This window comes from Oncorhynchus clarkii, chromosome 8 (genome assembly GCF_045791955.1).
Source record: "Oncorhynchus clarkii lewisi isolate Uvic-CL-2024 chromosome 8, UVic_Ocla_1.0, whole genome shotgun sequence".
NCBI lineage: Eukaryota > Metazoa > Chordata > Actinopteri > Salmoniformes > Salmonidae > Oncorhynchus > Oncorhynchus clarkii.
In genome coordinates this window covers 837,032-861,642 of record NC_092154.1, presented here as the reverse complement: position 1 = coordinate 861,642, position 24,611 = coordinate 837,032, and the positions used below count along the sequence as shown (strand labels likewise).

At 49.3% G+C, this 24,611-nt stretch overlaps 2 protein-coding genes across 4 annotated transcripts in view; one reads left to right on the top strand and one right to left on the bottom strand.

Annotated features, from left to right (window-relative positions):
* The window catches only part of LOC139414866 (selenoprotein I), a 57,134-nt gene extending 45,787 nt beyond the window's left edge, over positions 1-11,347 (bottom strand). The window contains exons 1-2 of one of the 2 annotated variants that reach the window (XR_011634914.1): positions 11,096-11,347; positions 3,047-3,115 (exon numbers count right to left, since the gene is read on the bottom strand). Coding sequence is in view for 1 of the 2 variants with exons in the window: in XM_071162453.1 (XP_071018554.1) it covers positions 3,047-3,115; positions 11,096-11,152 (126 nt within the window). In the remaining variant the exon portion in view is untranslated. The remainder of the gene's footprint in view (positions 1-3,046; positions 3,116-11,095) is intronic. The other variant, XM_071162453.1, reaches the window with a different exon arrangement.
* A 314-nt stretch (positions 11,348-11,661) lies between these two features.
* The window catches only part of LOC139415455 (dolichyl-diphosphooligosaccharide--protein glycosyltransferase subunit 4), a 33,317-nt gene continuing 20,367 nt past the window's right edge, over positions 11,662-24,611 (top strand). Inside the window, exons 1-2 of one of the 2 annotated variants that reach the window (XR_011634960.1) lie at positions 11,662-11,775; positions 15,176-15,323. Coding sequence is in view for 1 of the 2 variants with exons in the window: in XM_071163541.1 (XP_071019642.1) it covers positions 15,177-15,290 (114 nt within the window). In the remaining variant the exon portion in view is untranslated. Of the gene's footprint in view, positions 11,776-15,175; positions 15,324-24,611 lie in introns of those variants that run through there. The other variant, XM_071163541.1, reaches the window with a different exon arrangement.

Sequence of the window (24,611 nt, the reverse complement as noted above, 5' to 3'; positions counted from 1 at the left end):
CTAACCTGTACCACCCCCCCCCCCCCCCCCCACATTGACCCGGTACCCCCTGTATATAGCCTCATTACTAACCTGTACCACCCCCCCCCCCCCACATTGACCCGGTACCCCCTGTATATAGCCTCATTACTAACCTGTACCACCCCCCCCCCCCCCCACATTGACCCGGTACCCCCTGTATATAGCCTCATTACTAACCTGTACCCCCCCCCCCCCACATTGACCCGGTACCCCCTGTATATAGCCTCATTACTAACCTGTACCACCCCCCCCCCCTCCCACATTGACCCGGTATACCCTGTATATAGCCTCATTACTAACCTGTACCACCCCCCCCCCCCACATTGACCCGGTACCAGTACCCCTGTATATAGCCTCATTACTAACCTGTACCCCCCCCCCCCCCCCCACATTGACCCGGTACCCCCTGTATATAGCCTCATTACTAACCTGTACCACCCCCCCCCCCTCCCACATTGACCCGGTACCCCCTGTATATAGCCTCATTACTAACCTGTACCACCCCCCCCCCCCCCCCACATTGACCCGGTACCCCCTGTATATAGCCTCATTACTAACCTGTACCACCCCCCCCTCCACATTGACCCGGTATACCCTGTATATAGCCTCATTACTAACCTGTACCAGCCCCCCCCCTCCCACATTGACCCGGTACCCCCTGTATATAGCCTCATTACTAACCTGTACCACCCCCCCCCCACATTGACCCGGTACCCCCTGTATATAGCCTCATTACTAACTTGTACCACCCCCCCCCCCCACATTGACCCGGTACCCCCTGTATATAGCCTCATTACTAACCTGTACCACCCCCCCCCCCCCACATTGACCCGGTACCCCCTGTATATAGCCTCATTACTAACCTGTACCACCCCCCCCCCCCACATTGACCCGGTACCCCCTGTATATAGCCTCATTACTAACCTGTACCCTCCCACATTGACCCGGTACCCCCTGTATATAGCCTCATTACTAACCTGTACCCTCCCACATTGACCCTGTATATAGCCTCATTACTAACCTGTACCACCCCCCCCTCCCACATTGACCCGGTACCCCCTGTATATAGCCTCATTACTAACCTGTACCACCCCCCCCTCCCACATTGACCCGGTATACCCTGTATATAGCCTCATTACTAACCTGTACCCCCTGTAGATAGCCTCATTACTAACCTGTACCCCCTGTATATAGCCTCATTACTAACCGGTACCCCCTGTAGATAGCCTCATTACTAACCTGTACCCCCTGTAGATAGCCTCATTACTAACCTGTACCCCCTGTATATAGCCTCATTACTAACCTGTACCCCCTGTATATAGCCTCATTACTAACCTGTACCCCCTGTATATAGCCTCATTACTAACCTGTACCCCCTGTATATAGCCTCATTACTAACCTGTACCCCCTGTATATAGCCTCATTACTAACCTGTACCCCCTGTATATAGCCTCATTACTAACCTGTACCCCCTGTATATAGCCTCATTACTAACCTGTACCCCCTGTATATAGCCTCATTACTAACCTGTACCCCCTGTAGATAGCCTCATTACTAACCTGTACCCCCTGTATATAGCCTCATTACTAACCTGTACCCCCTGTATATAGCCTCATTACTAACCTGTACCCCCTGTATATAGCCTCATTACTAACCTGTACCCCCTGTAGATAGCCTCATTACTAACCTGTACCCCCTGTATATAGCCTCATTACTAACCTGTACCTCCTGTATATAGCCTCATTACTAACCTGTACCACCCCCCCCCCCCACATTGACCCGGTACCCCCTGTATATAGCCTCATTACTAACCGGTACCCCCCCCCCCCCCCACATTGACCCGGTACCCCCTGTATATAGCCTCATTACTAACCTGTACCCCCCCTGTATATAGCCTCATTACTAACCGGTACCCCCTGTATATAGCCTCATTATTGTTATTTTATTGTGTTACTTTAGATTATTTGGTAAATATTTTCTTCACTCTTCTTGAACTGCACTGTTGGTTGTATTCGGCGCAGGTGACAAATAAAGTTGAATTTGTTCTAAAACTGTTGACCTGTAGTGTACATCGGCCTGAACATCAACACCACAGATAACTTCCACAAGGCTGTGAACGTTGAGACAAGGCAAGGGCCTACTATGCCATCAAAAGGAACATAAAACTCAACATCCAAATTAGGATCTGGCTAAAAATACATCAGTTATCTAACCCATTGTCCTTCATGGTTGTGAGGTCTGGGGGTCAACTCACCAACCAAAAATTCACAAAATGGGACAAACAAACACAAATGCCATAGCCTGTCTTCGAGAGCCAGGCCTGCCTATGTACACACTGCCCTCAAAATTAGGTAGAAACTGAGCTGCACTTCCTAGCCTCCTGCCAAATGTATGACCATATTAGAGACACATATTTCCCTCAGATTTCACAGATCCACAAAGAATATGAAAACAAATCAAACACTGATAAACTCCCATATCTACTGGGTGAAATACCACAGTTTGCCATCACAGCAGCAAGATGTGACCTGTTGCCATGACAAAAGGGTAACCAGTGGAGCACCAACACTGTAAATACAACCTGTTTTATCTGCCAATTTAATTTTATCTTTCATATTACAAACACTTGCACATTGTTACAACAGTGTAAATAGCCAATAATATAACATTTGAAATGTCTATATTATTTGAAAACTTTTGTGAGTGTAATGTTCACTAATGCTTCCATTGTTAATTTCCCTTCAGTTTATTGTCTATTCCATTTGCTTTGGAGATGTAAACATGTGTTTCCAATGCCAATAAAGCCCTTTAAATTGAGAGAAGGGTAGAGGTAGAGAGAGGGTCAAGGTTATTGTATCTCAGCAAACCTCATTTATGATGCAGACAGACCTCATTATCATAATATCATAATACACACACACTGTAGTCATAGTCACAATAACCTGTGTGTGTGTGTGGTGTGTGTGTGGTGTGTGGGTGTGGGTGTGTGGGTGTGTGTGGTGTGTGGTGTGGTGTGTGTGCTCACCTTGACTACAGAGTTCCAGAAGGGGTGCATGACGTAGACTGACAGGGGGTTGGAATCCACCGCACTGTACTGAAGAGAGGAGAGAAGGAGAGAAAGTGAGGAGCGGAGAGAAGGGAGTCACTAAAACTCATTTTTCAACCACTCTACAAATTTCTTGTTAACAAACTATAGTTTTGGCAAGTTGGTTAGGACATCTACTTTGTGCATGACACAAGTCATTTTTCTAACACTTGTTTACAGACAGATTACTCCAGTGGGTCAGAAGTAGAAGTAGAGGATTTTTCAACGCCGAAAATAATGAAAATTACAACAATACTGAATGAACACTTATTTGAACTTAATATAATACATAATGAAACATGTTCAATTTGGTTTAAATAATGCAAAAACAAAGTGTTGGAGAAGAAAGTAAAAGTGCAATATGTGCCATGTAAGAAAGCTAACGTTTCAGTTCCTTGCTCAGAACATGAGAACATATGAAAGCTGGAAGTTCCTTTTAACATGAGTCTTCAATATTCCCAGGTAAGAAGTTTTAGGTTGTAGTTATTATAGGAATTATATGGCTATTTCCCTCTATACCATTTGTATTTCATTAACCTTTGAATTTTGGATGTTCTTATAGGCACTTTAGTATTGCCAGTGTAACAGTATAGCTTCAGTCCATCTCCTCGCTCTTCCCTGGGCTCGAACCAGGAACACAACGACAACAGCCACCCTCGAAGCAGCGTTACCCATGCAGAGCAAGGGGAAAAAACACTCCAAGTCTCAGAGCGAGTGACGTTTGAAACGCTATTAGCGCGCTCCCTGCTAACTAGCTAGACATTTCACATCAGTTACACCAGCCTCATCTCGGGAGTTGATAGGCTTGAAGTCATAAACAGCGCAATGCTTGACGCACAACGAAGAGCTGCCGGCAAAACGCAAGAAAGTGCTGTTTGAATGAATGCTTACAAGCCTGCTGCTGCCTACCATCGCTCAGTCAGATACTTAGATACTTGTATGCTCAGTCAGATTATATGCAACGCAGGACACGCTAGATAAACTAGTAATATCATCAACCATGTGTAGTTAACTAGTGATTATGTTTGATTGATTGATTGTTTTTTTATAAGGTAAGTTTAATTCTAGCTAGCAACTTACCGTGGCTTACTGCATTCGCGTAACAGGCAGACTCCTTGTGGAGTGCAACGAGAGGCAGGTGGTTATAGCATTGGACTAGTTAACTGTAAGGTTGCAAGATTGGATCCCCCGAGCTGACAAGGTGAAAATCTGTCGTTCTGCCCCTGAACGAGGCAGTTAACCCACTGTTCCTAGGCCGTCATTGAAAATAAGAATGTGTTCTTAAATGACTTGCCGTGTTAAATAAAGGTTAAATAAAGGTGTGTAAAAAAAATAAAATCGGCCAAATCAGTGTCCAAAAATACCGATTTCCGATTGTTATGAAAACTTGAAATCGGCCATTCCGATTAATCGGGCGACCTCTAGTCAGAAGTTTACATACACTAAGTTGACTGTGCCTTTAAACAGCTTGGAGAATTGCAGAAAATGGTGTCATGGCTTTAGAAGCTTCTGATAGGCTAATTGACATCACTTGAGTCAATTGGATGTGTACCTGTGGATGTATTTCAAGGCCAACCTTCAAACTCAGTGCCTCTTTGTTTGACATCATTTGAAAATCAAAAGAAATCAGCCAAGGCCTCAGAAAAATAATTGTAGACCTCCACAAGTCTGGTTCGTCCTTGGGAGCATTTCCAAACACCTGAAGGTACCATGGTCATCTGTACAAACAATAGTAGGCAAGTATAAACACCATGGGACCACGCAGCCGTCGTACCGCTCAGGAAGGAGGCTCGTTCTGTCTCCTTGAAATGAACGCACTTTAGTGCGAAAAGTGCAAATCAATCCCAGAATAACAGCAAAGGACCTTTATTTTTATTTTACCTTTATTTAACTAGGCAAGTCAGTTAAGAACCAATTCTTATTTTCAATGACGGCCTAGGAACAATGGGTTAACTGCCTGTTCAGGGTAAGAACGACAGATTTGTACCTTGTCAGCTCGGGGGTTTGAACTTGCAACCTTCAGGTTACTAGCAACCTTCCGGTTACCTTGTGAAGATGCTGAAGGAAACAGGTACAAAAGTATCTATATCCACAGTAAAATGACTCTTATATTGACATAACCTGAAAGGCCGCTCAGCAAGGAAGAAGCCACTGCTCCAAAACCGCAATAAAAAAAGCCAGACTACGGTTTGCAACTTCACATGGGGACAAAGATCGTATTTTTTGAAGAAATGTCCTCTGGTCTGATGAAACAAAAATAGAACTGTTTGGCTATAATGACCATCGTTGTTTTTGGAGGAAAAAGGGGGAGGCTTGCAAGCCGAAGAACACCATCCCAACCGTGAAGCACGGGGATGGCAGCATCATGTTGTGGGGGTGCTTTGCTGCAGGAGGGACTGGTGCACTTCACAAAATAGATGGCATCATGAGGTATGAAAATTATGTGGATATATTGAAGCAACATCTCAAGACATCAGTCAGGAAGTTAAAGCTTGGTCGCAAATGGGTCTTCCAAACGGACAATAACCCCAAGTATACTTCCAAAGTTGTGGCAAGATGGCTTAAGGATCACAAAGCATGTGAAAGGAAGGAGGCCTACAAACCTGACTCAGTTACACCAGCTCTGTCAGGAGGAATGGGCCAAAATTCACCCAACTTATTGTGGGAAGCTTGTGGAAGGCTCCCCAAAATGTTTGATCCAAGTTAAACAATTTAAAGGCAATGCTACCAAATACTAATTAAGTGTATGTCAACTTCTGACCCACTGGGAATGTGATGAAAGAAATAAAAGCTGAAATAAAGAATTCTCTCTACTATTATTTTGACAATTCACATTCTTAAAATAAAATGGTGATCCTAACTGACCTATGACGGAATTTTTACTTGGATTAAATGTCAGGAATTGTGAAAAACTGAGTTTAAATGTATTTGGCTAAGGTGTATGTAAACTTCCGACTTCGACTGTATATGCACAGGCAGGTGTGCATATACAATACAGACACACACAGATCGGGGTGAGAGAGCCTCAGTGGGAGATCAGATCGGGCTTCTTCTCTCCATTCTATCACCATCCCTGTCACTCCCTCTCTCCCTGGCACAACAAGAGAGTGACTTTGGACCCCATGCACAAACTAGACCTTATAAACCAGACAACACTATCTTACAGAGTTGTTCCCCTCATAAACCAGACAACACTATCTTACAGAGTTGTTCCCCTCATAAACCAGACCTGTCAGTAACCGATCAACAGTATTCATTTGGACAGCTGGATGTTCAGCGTTGCCACTGACAGCTAGCTGGCTAGTTAACGTTGGCTACATCAATCACCAACACCAAGGTGTTTTCAACAGGAACCAAACGAGGAGGAACATATCTGATTTTGTCCAATAGATACTCCTGTTTGGACTAATGATTACACCCCATCTACATTGCTGTCTCCCTCCTCATACCCAACCCAGAGAGCTCTGGGACATATTCCTTACCCCATCTACACTGCTGTCTCCCTCCTCATACCCAACCCAGAGAGCTCTGGGGCATATTCCTTACCCCATCTACACTGCTGTCTCCCTCCTCATACCCAACCCAGAGAGCTCTGGGGCATATTCCTTACCCAATCTACACTGCTGTCTCCCTCCTCATACCCAACCCAGAAAGCTCTGGGGCATATTCCTTACCCAATCTACACTGCTGTCTCCCTCCTCATACCCAACCCAGAGAGCTCTGGGGCATATTCCTTACCCCATCTACACTGCTGTCTCCCTCCTCATACCCAACCCAGAGAGCTCTGGGGCATATTCCTTACCCCATCTACACTGCTGTCTCCCTCCTCATACCCAACCCAGAGAGCTCTGGGGCATATTCCTTACCCCATCTACACTGCTGTCTCCCTCCTCATACCCAACCCAGAGAGCTCTGGGGCATATTCCTTACCCAATCTACACTGCTGTCTCCCTCCTCATACCCAACCCAGAAAGCTCTGGGGCATATTCCTTACCCCATCTACACTGCTGTCTCCCTCCTCATACCCAACCCAGAGAGCTCTGGGGCATATTCCTTACCCCATCTACATTGCTGTCTCCCTCCTCATACCCAACCCAGAGAGCTCTGGGGCATATTCCTTACCCCATCTACACTGCTGTCTCCCTCCTCATACCCAACCCAGAGAGCTCTGGGGCATATTCCTTACCCCATCTACACTGCTGTCTCCCTCCTCATACCCAACCCAGAGAGCTCTGGGGCATATTCATCAGATTCTGTTTAAAAAAAGAAAATCTTAAATAAGAAGGCAAACTGAAGGAAACAGGGAAAGGCCTACCCGAATTTGTCCAATAGAAAGTCTCAGTGGCAGCTGCTGTTATGATATACAGAGCCTTCAGAAAGGAGCCACACCCCGGAACCTAACACATTTTGTTGTGTTACAGTCTGAATTTGAAATGGATTAAATTGACATTTTTTTGTAACTTGCCTACACACAGTACCCCATCATGTCAAAGTGGAATAATGTTTTTTCTAAATGTTAAATTCATGAAAAATGAAAAGCTGAAATGTCTTGAGTCAATAAGTAGTCAACCCCTTTGTTATGGCAAGTCTAAATAAGTTCAGGAGTAAAAATGTGCTTTAATTAAGAAGTGACATAATAAGTTGCATGGACTCACTGTGTGCAATAATAGCGTAACATGATTTTTGAATAACTACCTAATCTCTGTACCAACACATACAACTATCTGTAATGTCCCTCAGGCGAGAAGTGAATTTCAAACACAGATTCACCCACAAAGACCTGGGAGGTTTTACAATGCCTCGCAAAAGGCACCTATTGGTAAATGGGTAAACATTTTTAAAGCAGACATTGAATATCCCTTTGGGCATGGTGAAGTTATTAAATACACTTTGGACAGGAAGGAAAACGCTTAGGGATTTTACCATAAGGCCAATGGTGACTTTAAAACAGTTACAGAGCTTAATGGCTGTGATGAGAGAAAACTGAGGATGGATCAACAACATTGTAGTTACTCCACAATACTAACCTAAATGACAGAGTGAAAAGACTGTACAGAATAGCAATACTAACATAATTGATAGTGTGAATAGAAGGAAGCCATTATAGGATAAAAAATATTTAAAAATATGCATCCTGTTTGCAACAAGAAACTAAAGTAATACTGCAAAATATGTGGCAAAGCAATTCCCTTTTTGTCCCGAATACAAAGTGTTATGTTTGGGGCAAATCCAATACATTACGGAGTACCACTCTCCATATTTCCAAGCATAGTGGTGGCTGCATCATGTTATGGGTATGCTTGTAATTGTTAAGGACTGGGGAGTTTTTCAGGATTAAAAACAATTAAATGAAGCTAAGCAAAGTCAAAAACAAATGGTTCAGTCTGCTTTAAACCAGACACTGGGAGATCAATTCACCTTTCAGCTGGACAATAACCTAAAACACAAGGCCAAATCTACACTGGAGTTGCTTACCTAGACAGTGAATGTTCCTGAGTGGCCGAATTACAGTTTACTTAAATCTGCTTTGAAATCTAAAGCAAGACTTGAAAAAGGTTGTCTAGCAATGATCAACAACCAATTTGACAGTTTGAAGAATTTGGAAAATAATGGGCAAATATTGTACAATATAGGTGTGCAAAGCTCTTAGATACTTACTCAGACTCACAGCTGTAGCAGCTGCTTCATTTTCAATACATTTGCAAAAATAATGGGGTGTTGTCATTATAGGGTGTTGTGTGTAGATGGGTGAGAAAAAAAGATCTATTTAATCTATTTTGAATTCAGGCAGTGACAACAAAATGTGGAAAAAGTCAAGGGGTATGAATACTTTCTGAAGACACTGTACTTTTGTGGAGATGGGAAACTTCATTGGAATAGTAATTACGGCCATTGTGAAAGTGCATCGTCAATGGGCCGCACGGTGCATTCTGGGAGATTCTGGGACAAGGAGCGCTCTCCTTCAAGGGGTCAATTGGGCACTAGCTCAAAAACCTAATATTAGCAGGAATTTTGTCAACAAGAAGTATAGGACAACATTTAAAAAACATTTTGAGAAGCGAAAAAATTTTACTTGTTCTCTGTAATAGCTTTGGAATAGTGACATTACGTACTTGAGGAGAATAGGAAGGTTTCTCAACTCGTACCTATGTTTGTTCTGTACAATTGCAGCCGCTGAAATTGATACATCTTATTGAATACAACCACTAACTTTTTCCTAACTTGTGTTGCTCGTACTACTTAAACTGGAATGAATTGGCACATCCATATTCACGCTGCTCTGAGCAACACCAATTAGGAAAAGGTCTGGTTGTATTCAAAACAAGTTTTCAGACTGATGGTGACTAAATGTTGTTGCTAGCAAATCCCACGACCAGTTATGAAAACAACTCCTCCTCGATATAGAGTGGTGAGAAGGAGGAACTCCAGGGACCCTTAGTGTCAGGAAGTAATATAGCCATTCATTGTAGTCATTGCAATCCGTAGAGTTGCCATTTTCTCATGTCAAATAACTTATGACATTCCTGGATTACTCATTATATGAATAAAGTCTGATTTAAATCAACAAATATGATTGTCAGTTGAAAGAAGATTAAGGGAACAAGACTGTATACATATATCTGGCTGTGTTGGCAAAATCACTACATATCCCATCAAGCTAAGCGGGGAGACCCCGTCCATTTTCATAGTTCCATGACCAGCCCGAAATGTCCAGGTAACCCTACACCAATGACGCCGGTGGATCTCAAAACTGAATTTGGATACACATTAAGGAGCAGTGATGTCCTTCGCCACCAGAGTATGAGCGAGTGGGTGTGTCGAAAGGAAAGGAGTGTGTAAAGGAGTGGCCAGTGTCGAAAGCGCTCTGCCATAGGTTAGACCAGTGGTTCCCAAACAGTGGGGCGAACCCTCGGGCGCCGAGGGTTCGGCCCGGGGGAGCTGGGGTCTTCCTTTTTTGACCGCTGTACTGCGAGAGTTTGGAATTATGTTTTTAAGCCAGAGTCAGTAGTATTTCACTGTTTGTTTTACGCAAATAATTTGACATTTTCAGTAATAAAATTGAAGATTGTTTATTTTTTATTTAAAGTATTTATGATGGGTGTACTCTTGCTTCATACATTGCATGCGTGCTTACTGTCACCCTACTATTAGCTACTACCATCAGGTAGCTACTTCCCACGCCGTTGCCGGACAGTCGTGCTTTTCAAGCAGGAGCGAAGGGCACTGCGTCCCGGTGTTGCCGTTCATGCTCTCCCCATTGAGTAGTAGACTATATGAAGGCTATGAATCAAGGTGACATCTAGATGGTTATCAATATTAGTTATCAATATCGCCACGCAAAACGTCCTTCAGTGGCAACAAATCTGCCCAATAACCCATCCTCCGGTCGTCATTTCGGGCTGCAGCTACTTGGCTAATCAGGAAGTAGCATTCTGGTGGGAAATTGTGTTTTATAAAGAAAGGACGTATATTTCCCCCCGTTCTTTCCCGCCACTAAACAGAATTAAGGAGGTGAAGTCTTTACAGCCTGAATGGAGAATATATTCTGTACCCGCTGTGCATATCAAGCCCACTAACGGGTGTTTTCGAATTCACGACATAGAGTAACTAGTTAGCGGGGTAACTAGCTGGTTAGTTCGCTGGTTAACTGGTTAACTAGTTAATAGTGAACAAACATATGTACAGGTATGAGTTGAGAAACCTTCCTATTTTCCTCAAGTACGTAATGTCACTAGTTAACGTTACGTTAGCCAATGCTGACAGGTCGCTTATCGGTCAGATCCATTAATACACAAACGGTTAGTCTATTCCAGTTACAATATGACCCCAGCCATATGAGCTGACCGTAGCGAAATTAAAAGGACATTTCCCAGAATGTTCAGCGGCCGATAATGATGGTGGTGTAACTGAACGCCAAAAACACTCGTTAGCTAACCAGGTTAGCATGCTAACCACTAGCTAGAGGAGCAGTCTTTCTCTTCACGTTACCTTGTACTTGTCGAAGCCCGACAGTTGGTCCCGAGTGACATATTCGTACAGCGCCATGTTGGCAACTCACAGGATCTACTCTAACTAACTAACTAACTATCTGAACGTTAGCTATTGGCTTCTCCGATCTCTGTTCCGCGTACCGCAAAAGCGAAGCACCATCTAGCTAGTTAGCTAACCAGCTACTCCTCACGCCGGCTAGGCGACAGATCCACGTCTCGGCCACTCCTCTCCCTCCGGTCCCGTGCAGCCGGATACCACTACCGCCCTCTCTGGCTTGGAGGACCAAATGTATTAAATCTAAAATATTTATTCATGTTCAATTATGAACATCTAGATTAAAATTATCTATTAAAATATTCATACGTGATTTTGAGTCGTTCCTTCTATCACAGTTTTTTTGTTAGAAATCATGGGGTGTGTTCGTAAATTCATCAGTTATTCTACGCTTCTGGCGCATTTCGGATAGAGTGCTCTGAAACCGGAGTAGATCGAACGCACCCCATGTGACGTCATGCGCCGCTGTATGAACGCCGTTCCCATGGCTCCTCCCCTCTACGTCGACGTGGCGCTTTGCGCTAGTCCGAAACGACGGGACCGGAAACCGAGGATAGAATCACACACCAGAAAGACAAAACTGAACCTCCAACCGACTAAAATACACATAAACAAGGAATAACGTAAGGGTTGAATTATCTCTTTTTTTTGCTGAAATGTCATCGTATTATTTTGCCTTAGTAGGTGATGCCTTCCTATTCGATTTCATATCGAGTTTTTATGTCTGCAATGTTGGCTAAGGATGCAGCTCACACAGTTGCTCACCAACGTCAGATAAGGAACTACCTGTGTCTAAAAATTAGAATAGCCATAATCATGTTATTTTTTAAACTATTCATAATGTGCCATTGAATAGGCGGCCAACCATCCAGGTGCAGCTCACGTTAGCTAGATAGATAGCTAGTTGTTGTCCGATGCCAATTAATTATGAATGGTGAGTAGGTAAGTATATAGCTAGTTAACTTGTGTTCAGTTCCTTGCCTGTCATGGATGACCAGGGGTGTAATCATTACTCCAATTCTGTTGTAAAAAGTTTAGCAACACAAACAGTTTACCCCAAACGGAAAACGCAAACGGGTTTCTAGAATGGTGATATTAGGTGTGTTTCTGCCCCCTCCCCCCAGAATGGTGGTATAATGTGTGTTTCTGCCCCCACACTCCTCCTCCTCTGTTCCTCTGGTGAGTTAAAGGTTAACCCAGGCCCTGCAGCCCCCAGTATCACTCCCATTCCCCAGGCGCTCTCATTTGTTGACTTCTGAAACCGCAAAAGCCTTAGTTTCATGCATGTTAACATCAGAAGCCTCCTCCCTAACTTTGTTTTATTCCGTGCTTTAGCACACACTGCCAACCCGGATGTCCTAGCCGTGTCTGAATCCTGGTTTAGGAAGGCCACCAAAAATCCTGAAATTCCATCCCAAACTATAATATTTACCGACAAGTTAGAACTGCCAAAGGGGGTGGAGTTAGCCTGCAGAGTTCTCACACTATCCAGCTCTGTGCCCAAACAATTCAAGCTTCTACTTTTAAAAATCCACCTTTGCAGAAACAAGTCTCTCACTGTTGCCACTTGTTATAGACCCCCTTCAGCCCTCAGCTCTGCCCTGGACACCATATGTGAATTGATCACCCCTCATCCATCTTCAGAGTTCGTACTGTTAGGTGACCTAAACTGGGACATGCTTAACACCCCGGCCATGCTACAATCTAAGCTAGATGCCCTCAATCTCACACAAATGATCAAGGAACCTACCAGGTACAACCCTTAATCTGTAACCATGGGTTCCCTCTTAGATATCATCCTGACCAACATGCCCTCTAAATACACCTCTGCTGTCTTCAACCAGGATCTCAGCGATCACTGCCTCATTGCCTGCGTGCGTAATGGGTCCGCGGTAAAACGACCACCCCTTATCACTGTCAAACGCTCCCTAAAACACTTCAGCGAGCAGGCCTTTCTAATCGATCCTGGAAGGATATTGACCTCATCCCGTCAGAATCCATCCTATATCCATCCTGCCCGGCCTTTCTAAAATCTTCGAAAGGCAAGTTAACAAACAGATCGCCCACCATTTCGAATCCCACGTTACCTTCTCCACTATGCAATCTGGTTTCAGAGTTGGTGATGGGTGCACCTCAGCCACGCTCAAGGTCCTAAACGATATAATAACCGCCATCGATAAAAGACAGTACTGTGCAGCCGTCTTCATCAACCTGGCCAAGGCTTTCAACTCTGTCAATCACAGCATTCTTATCGACAGACTCAATAGCCTTGGCTTCTCAAATGACTGCCTCGCCTGGTTCACCAACTACTTCTCTGATAGAGTTCAGTGTGTCAAATCGGAGGGCCTGTTGTCCGGACCTCTGGCAGTCTCTATGGGGGGGCAACAGGTTTCAATTCTCAGGCCGACTATTTTCTCTGTATATATCAATGATGTCGATCTTGCTGCTGGTGATTCCCTGATCCACCTCTACGCAGACGACACCATTCTGTATACATCTGGCCCTTCTTTGGACACTGTGCTAACATACCTCCAAACTAGCTTCAACGCCATAACACTCCTTCCGTGGCCTCCAACTGCTTTTAAATGCATGCTCTTCAACTGATCGCTGCCCGCACCCTCTTGTCCGTCTAGTATCACTACTCTGGACGGTTCTGACTTAGAATATGTGGACAACTACAAATACCTAGCTGTCTGGTTAGGCTGTAAACTCTCCTTCCAGACTCACATTAAGCATCTCCAATCCAAAATTAAATCTAGAATCGGCTTCCTATTTCGCAACAAAGCCTCCTTCACTCATGCTGCCAAACATACCCTCGTAAAATGGATTATCCTACCGATCCTCGACTTTGGCGATGTCATTTACAAAATAGCCTCCAACACTCTTCTCAGCAAATTGGATGCAGTCTATCACAGTGCCATCCGTTTTGTCACCAAAGCCCCATATACTACCCACCACTGCGACCTGTACGCTCTCATTGGCTGGCCCTCGCTTTATACTCGTCGCCAAACCCACTGGCTCCAGGTCATCTATAAGTCTTTGCTAGGTAAAGCCCCCGTCTTATCTCAGCTTGCTGGTCACCATAGCAACACCCACCCGTAGCATGCGCTCCAGCAAGTATATTTCACTGGTCACCCCCAAAGCCAACACTTCCTATGGCTGCCTTTCCTCCCAGTTCTCTGCTGCCAATGACTGGAACGCATTGCAAAAAATCACTGAAGCTGGAGACTTATATCTCCCTCACTAGCTTTAAGCACCAGCTGTCAGAGCAGCTTACTGATCACTGTGCCTGTACATAGTCCATCTGTAAATAGCACACCAGACTACCTCATCCCAATATTATTACTTACCCTCTTGCTCTTTTTCACCCCAGTATCTCTACTTGCACCTCATCTGCACATCAATCACTCCAGTGTTAATGTTAAATTGTAATTCTTTCACCACTATGGCCTTTTTATTGTCTTACCTCTTTACTCTTCTACATTTGCACACACTGTATATATATTTATCTATTGTGTTATTGACTGTACATTTATGTGTAACTCTGTGTCGCAGTGCTCTGCTTTATCTTGGCCCGGTCGCAGTTGTAATTGAGAGCTTGTTCTCAACTGGCCTACCTGGTTAAAACATGGTGGTATAGTGTGTGTTTCTCCCCCGCTCCAGAATGATGGTGTGTGTTTCTGCCCCTCCCCCCTCCAGAATGGTGATATTATGTATGTTTCTGCCCCCCCCCCCTCCAGAATGGTGATATTATGTATGTTTCTGCCCCCCCCCCCCTCCAGAATGGTGATATTATGTATGTTTCTGCCCCCCCCCCTCCAGAATGGTGATATTATGTATGTTTCTGCCCCCCCCCTCCAGAATGGTGATATTATGTATGTTTCTGCCCCCCCCCCTCCAGAATGGTGATATTATGTATGTTTCTGCCCCCCCCCCCCCTCCAGAATGGTGATATTATGTATGTTTCTACCCCCCCCCCCCTCCAGAATGGTGATATTATGTATGTTTCTGCCCCCCCTCCAGAATGGTGACTGACGTGCAGCTGGCCATCTTTGCCAACATGTTGGGTGTGTCTCTGTTCCTGCTGGTGGTTCTATATCACTATGTAGCTGTCAACAACCCCAAGAAACTGGAATAGAACTGGTTTTTCCAGAGAGGAGGAGAGATGGAGGTGAGGAGACGGGGTGGGGTGAGGAGGAGAGATGGGGGGGGGGGGGGGTGGGTTGAGAAAGAGGAGGAGAGGGGGTGGGGTGAGGAGGAGAGGGGGTGGGGTGAGGAGGAGAGATGGGGGGGGATGGTTGAGAAAGAGGAGGAGAGATGGGGGGGGGATGGTTGAGAAAGAGGAGGAGAGGGGGTGGGGTGAGAAAGAGGAGGCGAGATGGAGTGATGGGGTGTGAGGGGGGAGGAGTGATGGGGTGTGTGGGGGGAGGAGTGATGGGGTGCGAGGGGAGAAGAGTGATGGGGTGCGGGGGGGGTGATGGGGTGCGAGGGGTAGGAGTGATGGGGTGCGGGGGGGGGTGATGGGGTGCGAGGGGGAGGAGTGATGGGGTGCGAGGGGGAGGAGTGATGGGGTGCGAGGGGGAGGAGTGATGGGGTGCGAGGGGAGAGAAGCGATGGGGTGTGAGGGGGGAGGAGCGATGGGGTGTGAGGGGAGAGGAGCGATGGGGTGTGAGGGGAGAGGAGCGATGGGGTGTGAGGGGAGAGGAGCGATGGGGTGTGAGGGGAGAGGAGCGATGGGGTGTGAGGGGGGAGGAGTGATGGGGTGTGGGGGAGAGAAGTGGGGGGAAGTGAGGATGAGGTTAGGGAGAGGAGTGGGGGAGGAGTGAGGATGAGGTGTGGGGGAGGAGTGAGGATGAGGTGTGGGGGGGAGGGTGGATGAGGTGTGGGGGGAGGGTGGATGAGGTGTGGGGGAGTGAGGATGAGGTTAGGGAGAGGAGTGAGGATGAGGTTAGGGAGAGGAGTGATGGGGTTAGGGAGAGGAGTGAGGATGAGGTTAGGGAGAGGAGTGAGGATGAGGTTAGGGAGAGGAGTGAGGATGAGAGGAGTGATGGGGTTAGGGAGAGGAGTGAGGATGGGGTTAGGGAGAGGAGTGAGGATGGGGTTATGGAGAGGAGTGAGGATGGGGTTATGGAGAGGAGTGAGGATGGGGTTAGGGAGAGGAGTGAGGATGAGGTTAGGGAGAGGAGTGAGGATGAGGTTAGGGAGAGGCGTGAGGATGAGGTTAGGGAGAGGAGTGAGGATGGGGTTAGGGAGAGGCGTGAGGATGAGGTTAGGGAGAGGCGTGAGGATGAGGTTAGGGAGAGGAGTGATGGGGTTAGGGAGAGGAGTGAGGATGGGGTTAGGGAGAGGAGTGAGGATGGGGAGAGGAGTGAGGATGGGGTTAGGGAGAGGCGTGAGGATGAGGTTAGGGAGAGGAGTGAGGATGAGGTTAGGGAGAGGAGTGAGGATGGGGTTAGGGAGAGGAGTGAGGATGGGGTTAGGGAGAGGAGTGAGGATGGGGTTAGGGAGAGGAGTGAGGATGGGGTTAGGGAGAGGAGTGAGGATGAGGTTAGGGAGAGGAGTGAGGATGGGGTTAGGGAGAGGAGTGAGGATGGGGTTAGGGAGAGGAGTGAGGATGAGGTTAGGGAGAGGAGTGAGGATGAGGTTAGGGAGAGGAGTGAGGATGGGGTTAGGGAGAGGAGTGAGGATGGGGTTAGGGAGAGGAGTGATGGGGTTAGGGAGAGGAGTGATGGGGTTAGGGAGAGGAGTGGTGGGGTTAGGGAGAGGAGTGGTGGGGTTAGGGAGAGGAGTGATGGGGTTAGGGAGAGGAGTGAGGATGAGGTTAGGGAGAGGAGTGAGGATGAGGTTAGGGAGAGGAGTGAGGATGAGGTTAGGGAGAGGAGTGATGGGGTTAGGGAGAGGAGTGAGGATGGGGTTAGGGGGATGAGGTTAAGGAGAGGAGTGAGGATGAGGTTAGGGAGAGGAGTGAGGATGAGGTTAGGGAGAGGGGTGATGGGGTTTGGGAGAGGAGTGAGGATGAGGTTAGGGAGAGGAGTGATGAGGTTAGGGAGAGGAGTGATGGGGTTAGGGAGAGGAGTGATGGGGTTAGGGAGAGGAGTGATGGTGAGGTTAGGGAGAGGAGTGATGGTGAGGTTAGGGAGAGGAGTGAGGATGAGGTTAGGGAGAGGAGTTAGGGAGAGGAGTGCGGATGAGGTTAGGGAGAGGAGTGCGGATGAGGTTAGGGAGAGGAGTGATGGGGTTAGGGAGAGGAGTGATGGGGTTGGGGAGGGGAGTGATGGGGTTAGGGAGAGGAGTGATGAGGTTAGGGAGAGGAGTGATGAGGTTAGGGAGAGGAGTGATGGGGTTAGGGAGAGGAGTGATGGGGTTAGGGAGAGGAGTGATGGGGTTAGAGAGAGGAGTGCGGATGAGGTTAGGGAGAGGAGTGCGGATGAGGTTAGGGAGAGGAGTGCGGATGAGGTTAGGGAGAGGAGTGAGGATGAGGTTAGGGAGAGGAGTGAGGATGAGGTTAGGGAGAGGAGTGAGGATGAGGTTAGGGAGAGGAGTGAGGATGAGGTTAGGGAGAGGAGTGATGGGCTTAGGGAGAGGAGTGAGGATGAGGTTAGGGAGAGGAGTGATGGGGTTAGGGAGAGGAGTGATGAGGTTAGGGAGAGGAGTGATGGGGTTAGGGAGAGGAGTGATGGGGTTAGGGAGAGGAGTGATTGGGTTAGGGAGAGGAGTGATGAGGTTGGGGAGGGGAGTGATGAGGTTGGGGAGAGGAGTGATGAGGTTGGGGAGGGGAGTGAAGGGGTTGGGGAGGGGAGTGATGGGGTTAGGGAGAGGAGTGATGGGGTTAGGGAGAGGAGTGAGGATGAGGTTAGGGAGAGGAGTGAGGATGAGGTTAGGGAGAGGAGTGAGGATGAGGTTAGGGAGAGGAGTGAGGATGAGGTTAGGGAGAGGAGTGATGGTGAGGTTAGGGAGAGGAGTGAGGATGAGGTTAGGGAGAGGAGTGATGGGGTTAGGGAGAGGAGTGCGGATGAGGTTAGGGAGAGGAGTGAGGATGAGGTTAGGGAGCGGAGTGATGGGCTTAGGGAGAGGAGTGAGGATGAGGTTAGGGAAGAGGAGTGATGGGGTTAGGGAGAGGAGTGATGAGGTTAGGGAGAGGAGTGATGAGGTTAGGGAGAGGAGTGATGGTGTTAGGGAGAGGAGTGAGGGTGAGGTTAGGGAGAGGAGTGATGGGGTTAGGGAGAGGAGTGAGGATGAGGTTAGGGAGAGGAGTGAGGAGGAGGTTAGGGAGAGGAGTGAGGATGAGGTTAGGGAGAGGAGCGGTGGGGTTAGGGAGAGGAGCGGTGGGGTTAGGGAGAGGAGTGAGGATGAGGTTAGGGAGAGGAGTGATGAGGTTAGGGAGAGGAGTGATGGGGTTAGGGAGAGGAGTGATAGGGAGAGGAGCGATGGGGTTAGGGAGAGGAGCGATGGGGTTAGGGAGAGGAGCGATGAGGTTAGGGAGAGGAGTGAGGATGGGGTTAGGGAGAGGAGTGAGGATGGGGTTAGGGAGAGGAGTGAGGATGGGGTTAGGGAGAGGAGTGAGGATGAGGTTAGGGAGAGGAGTGAGGATGAGGTTAGGGAGAGGAGCGAGGATGAGGTTAGGGAGAGGAGCGGTGGGGTTAGGGAGAGGAGCGGTGGGGTTAGGGAGAGGAGTGAGGATGAGGTTAGGGAGAGGAGTGATGGGGCTAGGGAGAGGAGTGAGGATGGGGTTAGGGAGAGGAGTGAGGATGAGGTTAGGGAGAGGAGCGATGGGGTTAGTTAGAGGAGCGATGGGGTTAGGGAGAGGAACGATAGGGTTAGGGAGAGGAGTGAGGATGGGGTTAGGGAGAGGAGTGAGGATGGGGTTAGGGAGAGGAGTGATGGGGTTAGGGAGAGGAGTGAGGATGGGGTTAGGGAGAGGAGTGAGGATGAGGTTAGGGAGAGGAGTGAGGATGAGGTTAGGGAGAGGAGCGATGGGGTTAGGGAGAGGAGCGATGGGGTTAGGGAGAGGAGCGATGGGGTTAGGGAGAGGAGTGATGGGGTTAGGGAGAGGAGTGATGAAGTTAGGGAGAGGAGTGATGGGGTTAGGGAGAGGAGTGAGGATGGGGTTAGGGAGAGGAGTGAGGATGGGGTTAGGGAGAGGCGTGAGGATGAGGTTAGGGAGAGGAGTGATGGGGTCAGGGAGAGGAGTGATGGGGTTAGGGAGAGGAGTGAGGATGAGGTTAGAGAGAGGAGTGAGGATGAGGTTAGGGAGAGGAGTGAGGAGGAGGTTAGGGAGAGGAGTGAGGAGGAGGTTAGGGAGAGGAGTGAGGAGGAGGTTAGGGAGAGGAGCGGTGGGGTTAGGGAGAGGAGCGGTGGGGTTAGGGAGAGGAGCGGTGGGGTTAGGGAGAGGAGTGAGGATGAGGTTAGGGAGAGGAGTGATGAGGTTTGGGAGAGGAGCGATGGGGTTAGGGAGAGGAGCGATGGGGTTAGGGAGAGGAGCGATGGGGTTAGGGAGAGGAGTGAGGATGAGGTTAGGGAGAGGAGCGATGGTGTTAGTTAGAGGAGCGATGGGGTTAGGGAGAGGAGCAATGGGGTTAGGGAGAGGAACGATGGGGTTAGGGAGAGGAGAATGGGGTTAGGGAGAGGAGTGAGGATGGGGTTAGGGAGAGGAGTGAGGATGAGGTTAGGGAGAGGAGCGATGGGGTTAGGGAGAGGAGCGATGGGGTTAGGGAGAGGAGTGATGGGGTTAGGGAGAGGAGTGATGGGGTTAGGGAGAGGAGTGATGGGGTTAGGGAGAGGAGTGATGAAGTTAGGGAGAGGAGTGATGGGGTTAGGGAGAGGAGCGATGGGGTTAGGGAGAGGAGTGAGGATGGGGTTAGGGAGAGGAGTGAGGATGAGGTTAGGGAGAGCAGTGATGGGGTCAGGGAGAGGAGTGATGGGGTTAGGGAGAGGAGTGAGGATGAGGTTAGGGAGAAGAGTGAGGATGGGGTTAGGGAGAGCAGTGAGGATGAGGTTAGGGAGAGGAGCGATGGGGTTAGTTAGAGGAGCGATGGGGTTAGGGAGAGGAGCAATGGGGTTAGGGAGAGGAGCAATGGGGTTAGGGAGAGGAACGTTAGGGAGAGGAGTGAGGATGGGGTTAGGGAGAGGAGTGAGGATGGGGTTAGGGAGAGGAGTGAGGATGGAGTTAGGGAGAGGAGTGATGGGGTCAGGGAGAGGAGTGATGGGGTTAGGGAGAGGAGTGAGGATGAGGTTAGGGAGAGGAGTGAGGATGGGATTAGGGAGAGGAGTGAGGATGAGGTTAGGGAGAGGAGCGTTGGGGTTAGGGAGAGGAGTGAGGATGAGGTTAGGGAGACGAGTGATGGGGTTAGGGAGAGGAGTGATGAGGTTAGGGAGAGGAGTGATGGGGTTAGGGAGAGGAGTGAGGATGGGGTTAGGGAGAGGAGTGAGAATGGGGTTAGGGAGAGGAGTGAGGATGAGGTTAGGGAGAGGAGCGATGGGGTTAGTTAGAGGAGCGATGGGGTTAGGGAGAGGAGCAATGGGGTTAGGGAGAGGAACGATAGGGTTAGGGAGAGGAGTGAGGATGGGGTTAGGGAGAGGAGTGAGGATGGGGTTAGGGAGAGGAGTGAGGATGGGGTTAGGGAGAGGAGTGAGGATGGGGTTAGGGAGAGGAGTGAGGATGGGGTTAGGGAGAGGAGTGAGGAAGGGGTTAGGGAGAGGAGTGAGGATGGGGTTAGGGAGAGGAGTGATGGGGTTAGGGAGAGGAGTGAGGATGGGGTTAGGGAGAGGAGTGAGGATGGGGTTAGGGAGAGGAGTGAGGATGAGGTTAGGGAGAGGAGCGAGGATGAGGTTAGGGAGAGGAGCGATGGGGTTAGAGAGAGGAGTGATGCGGTTAGGGAGAGGAGTGATGCGGTTAGGGAGAGGAGTGATGAGGTTAGGGAGAGGAGTGAGGATGAGGTTAGGGAGAGGAGTGAGGATGAGGTTAGGGAGAGGAGTGAGGATGAGGTTAGGGAGAGGAGTGAGGATGAGGTTAGGGAGAGGAGTGAGGATGAGGTTAGGGAGAGGAGTGATGATGAGGGTAGGGAGAGGAGTGGTGGGGTTAGGGAGAGGAGCAATGGGGTTAGGGAGAGGAGTGTGGATGAGGTTAGGGAGAGGAGTGAGGATGGGGTTAGGGAGAGGAGTGAGGATTAGGTTAGGGAGAGGAGTGATGGGGTCAGGGAGAGGAGTGATGGGGTTAGGGAGAGGAGTGAGGATGGGGTTAGGGAGAGGAGTGAGGATGGGGTTAGGGAGAGGAGTGAGGATGAGGTTAGGGAGAGGAGTGATGGGGTTAGGGAGAGGAGTGAGGATGAGGTTAGGGAGAGGAGTGAGGATGGGGTTAGGGAGAGGAGTGAGGATGAGGTTAGGGAGAGGAGCGTTGGGGTTAGGGAGAGGAGCGATGGGGTTAGGGAGAGGAGTGAGGATGAGGTTAGGGAGACGAGTGATGGGGTTAGGGAGAGGAGTGATGAGGTTAGGGAGAGGAGTGATGAGGTTAGGGAGAGGAGTGATGGGGTTAGGGAGAGGAGTGAGGATGGGGTTAGGGAGAGGAGCGATGGGGTTAGTTAGAGGAGCGATGGGGTTAGGGAGAGGAGCGATGGGGTTAGGGAGAGGAACGATAGGGTTAGGGAGAGGAACGATAGGGTTAGGGAGAGGAGTGAGGATGGGGTTAGGGAGAGGAGTGAGGATGGGGTTAGGGAGAGGAGTGAGGATGGGGTTAGGGAGAGGAGTGAGGATGGGGTTAGGGAGAGGAGTGAGGATGGGGTTAGGGAGAGGAGTGAGGATGAGGTTAGGGAGAGGAGCGATGGGGTTAGGGAGAGGAGTGATGAGGTTAGGGAGAGGAGTGATGAGGTTAGGGAGAGGAGTGATGGGGTTAGGGAGAGGAGTGATGGGGTTAGGGAGAGGAGTGAGGATGAGGTTAGGGAGAGGAGTGAGGATGAGGTTAGGGAGAGGAGTGAGGATGAGGTTAGGGAGAGGAGTGAGGATGAGGTTAGGGAGAGGAGTGAGGATGAGGTTAGGGAGAGGAGTGATGGGGTTAGGGAGAGGAGTGAGGGTGGGGTTAGGGAGAGGAGCAATGGGGTTAGGGAGAGGAGTGTGGATGAGGTTAGGGAGAGGAGTGAGGATGGGGTTAGGGAGAGGAGTGAGGATGGGGTTAGGGAGAGGAGTGAGGATTAGGTTAGGGAGAGGAGTGATGGGGTCAGGGAGAGGAGTGATGGGGTTAGGGAGAGGAGTGAGGATGGGGTTAGGGAGAGGAGTGAGGATGGGGTTAGGGAGAGGAGTGAGGATGAGGTTAGGGAGAGGAGTGATGGGGATAGGGAGAGGAGTGATGGGGTTAGAGAAAGGAGTGATGGGGTTATGGGGAGGAGTGATGGGGTTAGGGGGAGGAGTGATGGGGTTAGGGGGAGGAGTGATGGGGTTAGGGAGAGGAGTGAGGATGAGATTAGGGAGAGGAGTGAGGATGAGGTTAGGGAGAGGAGTGAGGATGAGGTTAGGGAGAGGAGTGAGGATGGGGTTAGGGAGAGGAGTGATGGGGTTAGGGAGAGGAGTGAGGATGAGGTTAGGGAGAGGAGTGAGGATGAGGTTAGGGAGAGGAGTGAGGATGAGGTTAGGGAGAGGAGTGAGGATGAGGTTAGGGAGAGGAGTGAGGATGAGGTTAGGGAGAGGAGTGAGGATGCGGTTATGGAGAGGAGTGAGGATGCGGTTATGGAGAGGAGTGAGGATTAGGTTAGGGAGAGGAGTGAGGATGAGGTTAGGGAGAGGAGTGAGGATGAGGTTAGGGAGAGGAGTGAGGATGAGGTTAGGGAGAGGAGTGAGGATGAGGTTAGGGAGAGGAGTGAGGATGAGGTTAGGGAGAGGAGTGAGGATGAGGTTAGGGAGAGGAGTGGTAAGGTTAGGGAGAGGAGTGATGGGGTTAGGGAGAGGAGTGATGGGGTTAGGGAGAGGAGTTATGGGGTTAGGGAGAGGAGTGAGGATGAGGTTAGGAGAGGAGTGATGGGGTTAGGGAGAGGAGTGAGGATGAGGTTAGGGAGAGGAGTGAGGATGAGGTTAGGGAGAGGAGTGAGGTTGAGGTTAGGGAGAGGAGTGATGGGGTTAGGGAGAGGAGTGATGGGGTTAGGGAGAGGAGTGATGAGGTTGGAGAGAGGAGTGATGGGGTTAGGGAGAGGAGTGAGGATGAGGTTAGAGAGAGGAGTGAGGATGAGGTTAGGGAGAGGAGTGAGGAGGAGGTTAGGGAGAGGAGTGAGGAGGAGGTTAGGGAGAGGAGTGAGGAGGAGGTTAGGGAGAGGAGCGGTGGGGTTAGGGAGAGGAGCGGTGGGGTTAGGGAGAGGAGCGGTGGGGTTAGGGAGAGGAGTGTGGATGAGGTTAGGGAGAGGAGTGATGAGGTTTGGGAGAGGAGCGATGGGGTTAGGGAGAGGAGCGATGGGGTTAGGGAGAGGAGCGATGGGGTTAGGGAGAGGAGTGAGGATGGTGTTAGTTAGAGGAGCGATGGTGTTAGTTAGAGGAGCGATGGGGTTAGGGAGAGGAGCAATGGGGTTAGGGAGAGGAACGATGGGGTTAGGGAGAGGAGAATGGGGTTAGGGAGAGGAGTGAGGATGGGGTTAGGGAGAGGAGTGAGGATGAGGTTAGGGAGAGGAGCGATGGGGTTAGGGAGAGGAGCGATGGGGTTAGGGAGAGGAGTGATGGGGTTAGGGAGAGGAGTGATGGGGTTAGGGAGAGGAGTGATGGGGTTAGGGAGAGGAGTGATGAAGTTAGGGAGAGGAGTGATGGGGTTAGGGAGAGGAGCGATGGGGTTAGGGAGAGGAGTGAGGATGGGGTTAGGGAGAGGAGTGAGGATGAGGTTAGGGAGAGCAGTGATGGGGTCAGGGAGAGGAGTGATGGGGTTAGGGAGAGGAGTGAGGATGAGGTTAGGGAGAAGAGTGAGGATGGGGTTAGGGAGAGCAGTGAGGATGAGGTTAGGGAGAGGAGCGATGGGGTTAGTTAGAGGAGCGATGGGGTTAGGGAGAGGAGCAATGGGGTTAGGGAGAGGAGCAATGGGGTTAGGGAGAGGAACGTTAGGGAGAGGAGTGAGGATGGGGTTAGGGAGAGGAGTGAGGATGGAGTTAGGGAGAGGAGTGATGGGGTCAGGGAGAGGAGTGATGGGGTTAGGGAGAGGAGTGAGGATGAGGTTAGGGAGAGGAGTGAGGATGGGATTAGGGAGAGGAGTGAGGATGAGGTTAGGGAGAGGAGCGTTGGGGTTAGGGAGAGGAGTGAGGATGAGGTTAGGGAGACGAGTGATGGGGTTAGGGAGAGGAGTGATGAGGTTAGGGAGAGGAGTGATGGGGTTAGGGAGAGGAGTGAGGATGGGGTTAGGGAGAGGAGTGAGGATGGGGTTAGGGAGAGGAGTGAGGATGAGGTTAGGGAGAGGAGCGATGGGGTTAGTTAGAGGAGCGATGGGGTTAGGGAGAGGAGC